The following is a 4,964-nucleotide window of genomic DNA, read 5'->3' as shown; positions in this document are numbered from 1 at the left end:
TACGATGATGTGCGCAAGAGACTCCCAGCAATGATGGAAAGTGTCCGTCTCAAGGAAATGTCTTCACAACCATAGCCAGAGAGCTCCAATTCTGGACCCGTACTGAAGACGCCTCGACAAAGACGTTTTGTCCTGTCTACTTACCGGAACTTGGCATTTTTCTCATGAGCAATTCGTATGCTTTCAATAACCCTTCTCTCGTTGCCGTCGAAATCGAGAGCCCATTGGTCCAAGTTGCAAGTCGCGACCACAGCCATCAACTGGCCCACCATTAGAAAGCGGATATTCTACTTCTATCCCTCATCGATGCAACTCGAGGGAGAATTTCCCCGCACTGGTAACGCAACTCTACTACTAATCCAGCAGAAGAGCACATGAACTATAGAACATGTCAAGACTCATGTTTGATACTCTTCTGAAATTGACAGAAAACGATGGTGGAGCCGCTGTGTGTAGCATCCCTATTTCGTATGATTCTTCATAACAACAAGAACAGTACTGTTGCCCATTCGTATCGTTGCCCAACTGCATTGTAACACGGCTCATAATTTTAAGGAGACAAGGGCACCTACTTACAATAGGATTGTGCGCGCGTGCCGCTGTCCCACAGGAACAGTTCTAGCGTATTAATTTGAGACAGGGAGTGATCATAGGTGGTTGAACCTTATGGCAAGTAATGGAAACACACAGTTGAGTTACTCGCCTTGGGTGGAAGCCTGAATTGGAACGGGCTTCGGCTGACTGAAGTAGGCATGGGTCAACTGACGATGTCTCAGCAGTCCGAATAAGCCACAGCCTGATCGAGCTCCCTGAAGATTCGTGCAAGCTCTGATAGATCTGACCCTGCCCTTGACCATAACACGGCAGCCCTGTAATGGCCAAAATTGCATAAATTTTACACGTGGCGCGGCAAAATTAGTGGCAGGAGAGTAGTTGAAGAGGAATTTCAAGTGACTACAAGTTTTCAAGATTTTGTAAGCTAGCGTGTGACGCGGCGCACGTAAGTTGTATTTCGTTACTTGAAAACGATAGATATTTGAACATCATCATTCCTGTAGATTTTCGTATCATTTTCGAGAGCCCTATCTCAATGGCAAGACCAAGTCCTTGTACCACCACCACCAACGGTGAAGTGGCAGTCCAGGACAGTGACGAGGGTACTCCGGTGAAAGCCGATATTGATCCATCCCCCTCTAAATTGTCCCGAGCCAAGCCCTATTGCTTTTGCTGCTTGCGCTATGGTTTCGCGTGCCTTGTTGGTGCCATTATCGCTATCGGTATTGTTCTTATCATCTTATGGCAGTACGGACTGCTAGGTGGGAAGGGCACCAACAGGCCAACGGTCATCGACTTGGGCGATCTCCCTTATCCTATTGCCACTGCCGGCTACACCTCGCTTAACCTTACCCTTACCCCAGTGGCTTCTGCCCTCCAATATAAGCCCAAAATTTTCTTGGTAGAAACTCAGCCAGCGCGCGGTGGGGGAGACGCCAGACGTTTCCTCGCCGACACATTCACTGATGGAGCCTGGACTGTTGCCTTACGTGCGAAATATGAATCGAGGCCAACTACGGCAATCCTCAATGGCATGTCGCCGTCATCCTCGGTCGTAGTGAGGTACAGGATTGAGATGGATGACAATCGTGTGAGTAGTCCGTCAGTCGCTATCGTGGTAACGACTCTCACACCAGCGGCTCCTTCAGTTCCCGGTGAGTAATGCGTATGATGCAACAACAAAGGGAACGTTTTCTTAGGTCTATCAGCATTTAACACATCGTCTACGTCGGTATCGGTCTCGATCGTCCCTCCTATGTCTAGTCATGGCTCGAACATTACCCGATATGATCTAAGATATGCGGTAATCCGCATAGTTCTTCTCGCCAAGTGCGCTTTTTGATTGTTTCACGTTCCTCAGGTCTCGTCCGGTCAAACACCCACCAACTGGAGCTCGATGACGGTCCAAGCTGCTGATGTATCCAAAGTAAATACAAAAATAACTCACAAAATAGCTTTATGGATCTGTTTAGCCACATACAGTCTCTGCTCTGTCACCTGAGCAGACTGTTCTTTTTACCGTCACTGCAGTGAACGGCGTAGGTTCGAGCCCCGCATCCTCCACTTATACAATGAAAACTGATGCTACTGGAGCCAGTGCCCCAGCCAAGGTAAACGATATTTAGTTACTTCTCCTCCAGTCACATTGCCTACGTTTCTCTCCATAGGTTGGTACGGTTAGTCCGAGTCATATCACATCAAACTCTGTTGATCTCGCTTGGCCAGCCACCAATGATCACGGCGCAATGATCCTCCGATATGTGGTGTCTATCGATGAACATCGCACTGTGGATGTAGATGGTCATCGCCTAAACACTACCATTACGGATTTAGCAAGAGCTTCCTCCTATACGTTCAAGGTCCATGCTGTGAATTCTCATGGGAACGGTGAACCGTCTGATCCTATCACAGTGAAGACCAAGGATACTTGCAGTGCGGATCCTCCAAGTCAACCAACGATTCAGGCAGTGTTCTCCGATGGTATCAGCATTCGGTGGTATCCTGCTACTAATCCTAGCTGCTCTCTTGAAGTCACAGGTTATCGTGTCGTTTACGCTGATGGGAGTGGTGTGGCATGCTCTCCTTCAGCTGGGCTCAATTTCTGTGATATTACAGGCTTGTCTAATAAGAAAACTTATTCTGTAAAGGTCCAAGCTGAGAACTCGGCGGGCTGGTCTAACCTCACGACCCCAACCATCATCGCTCAAACCCTGGATAGGGCACCAAGTGGCATTGGGTGCAACACGAGGGATCAGGTCCGTTGGTGGATGTCGGTTCAGAACAACGATGGTAGTTCACTTTACTATGACGGATACAAGTTTACCAAGGAGATGGTATCTTGTGCTCAGAATACACTCGCAGATATCGACAAGGACGCGGAGTGTCTGACTGCCTATACTCGGGATCCCGGTCGCACTCCCTTCGGTCTAAAACCCCTCAGTGGAGTCTGTGCTAACCTCATGGGGGTCCTTGCTGATTGTGGTAAGCAACACTGCATCGCAGAATGTATTAGCGATGCTGGAAGCGCTGGTTGTTTGGAGTGCAATCGGAAACAATGTATCCCAGCTTTTTATTCAAACGGTGGTCTAACACGTTCGATAGCTCCTGAAGATCCGCGGTCAAGATAAGAGCGATGAGGAATACGTCATTTTTTCCAAGCGACGTTGTTATTTCATTCCGTATTGTAGTCTATACGAAAAGTGTTCAATCAGGAATACTTGCTCGACTTTGTTCGGGTTGTAGTATCTATTTGAGGAGCTTTCGACCATTTCAAACGGGTTGATTTCCCTCAGTCATTCAATCGGATAGATCTTATCGGTTCTTCGCGCGGTTCGTGGCTGCTCAGTGATGAACTTTACTTAGGTACTTCTGTTGAACTTATTAATACAATAATTGACGTTCTCTCGTGTTGGGCACTACATGTGGGATAACCTTCACCGAAAGATGCAGTTCACGTCAGATATGATACCAATGTGTTCGAGAGCGTGTGAGTCTGTGTCCTACTGTATCTCACTTCGCGTACAGCGAGATGATGGAAATACATGGGAATCAGACGAAACGTCTCGTTGAGGATACTCGACATGGATTATAACCAAGCTCACGCGTGATATTTGCGTATAAGGATTATAACTATCGCGGCCCCCTTGCCGAGAGTCCGAGATGAGTTTGACGACGCATTATCCGCACTCCTTGCTCATGGTAATGCGTCCCCTTTGCTATGGCATATCTGCCCCAAGCGAAATCTGTCTTACTAATAGTGAAAGCGATCTCCGCGCCGGTCGAAACCAGAACCAATTTGATCGTTCAGAGAAAGTTGATCCTCCTATCTCGTGCTCCGGCGAGATTGATTGTACCAAGACATATCTTGGGATGGCATAGGCGCCCCGGCCGATGTAATTGATTGCACTGAGGCTTATCTTGGGATGGCATAGGCGCCCCGGCCGATGTAATTGATTGCACTGAGGCTTATCTTGGGATGGCATAGGCGCCCCGGCCGATGTAATTGATTGCACTGAGGCTTATCTTGGGATGGCATAGGCGCCCCGGCCGATGTAATTGATTGCACTGAGGCTTATCTTGGGATGGCATAGGCGCCCCGGCCGATGTAATTGATTGCACTGAGGCTTATCTTGGGATGGCATAGGCGCCCCGGCCGATGTAATTGATTGCACTGAGGCTTATCTTGGGATGGCATAGGCGCCCCGGCCGATGTAATTGATTGCACTGAGGCTGTGCCGGTTTCGGCATGAAGTGAAGGATTGCAAGGGCAGCAAGATGATGATATCTGAATATATTTGATTGTGTTATTGTCGTCTTGCGTCTTGTTTCCGCTGTCCCTTTAGCGCTAGTTGTATGACGTATTAGTCATAACTATAAAGTAGTTGCGATCTACTACATTCGCTTATTATCGTGCTTCGGCAGTGCGATTCCAGGTGATTGTGGGTGTTTTGTTTACTCAATAAAACCTGCATATTCTACCGGGATACCGACTCCATAGACTTTGAAGGACTTGGTATTCAACGATGTCATCAACATCATCGGTTCGTATTGACGATCTTGGAGATGAAGAAGTTAGAAGACTTGCTGAGAGACTTTCACGTATGAATATTAGTATGACTGGGAATGATACTAGTTCCAGTTTGGAACCACGTCATACTGTGTCCTGTATCTCCTTCCTTAGGAGTTTCTTGGGATCATCACGGCGACATACTCCTCGACCTCCTAATGCCGCTCAGAGTGATTTTGGTGTTGACTATGTGCTGGATAGGGATCATCCTCGTCAAGCAGTAGGGTCTGTTGCTAATCAACATCTGGCTCATGAGGGATCTCTTCTACATGACCAGGTTACGGTTGTCGATGATATTCACGAGAATGAAAGTAACCACCAACCTTTTCCACCTCATACCCCC

At 47.8% G+C, this 4,964-nt stretch overlaps 1 protein-coding gene across 1 annotated transcript; it reads left to right on the top strand.

Moving 5' to 3' along the window:
• Positions 1 to 1,090: 1,090 nt before the first annotated feature.
• Pmar_PMAR017426 (cell adhesion molecule, putative) lies at positions 1,091 to 3,321 on the top strand (the record flags this gene model as incomplete). The annotated part of the gene is made up of 4 exons (XM_002767620.1): positions 1,091 to 1,645; positions 1,916 to 1,981; positions 2,028 to 2,165; positions 2,223 to 3,321. The coding sequence occupies 4 exons, from the start codon at positions 1,091 to 1,093 to the stop codon at positions 3,180 to 3,182; spliced, it is 1,719 nt and encodes a 572-aa protein (XP_002767666.1). The 3' UTR covers positions 3,183 to 3,321.
• Between the last annotated feature and the right edge of the window lie 1,643 nt (positions 3,322 to 4,964).

This window comes from Perkinsus marinus (assembly GCF_000006405.1).
Source record: "Perkinsus marinus ATCC 50983 genomic scaffold scf_1104296970380, whole genome shotgun sequence".
NCBI lineage: Eukaryota > Perkinsozoa > Perkinsida > Perkinsidae > Perkinsus > Perkinsus marinus.
This window is presented reverse-complemented; position numbering and strand designations above follow the sequence as displayed.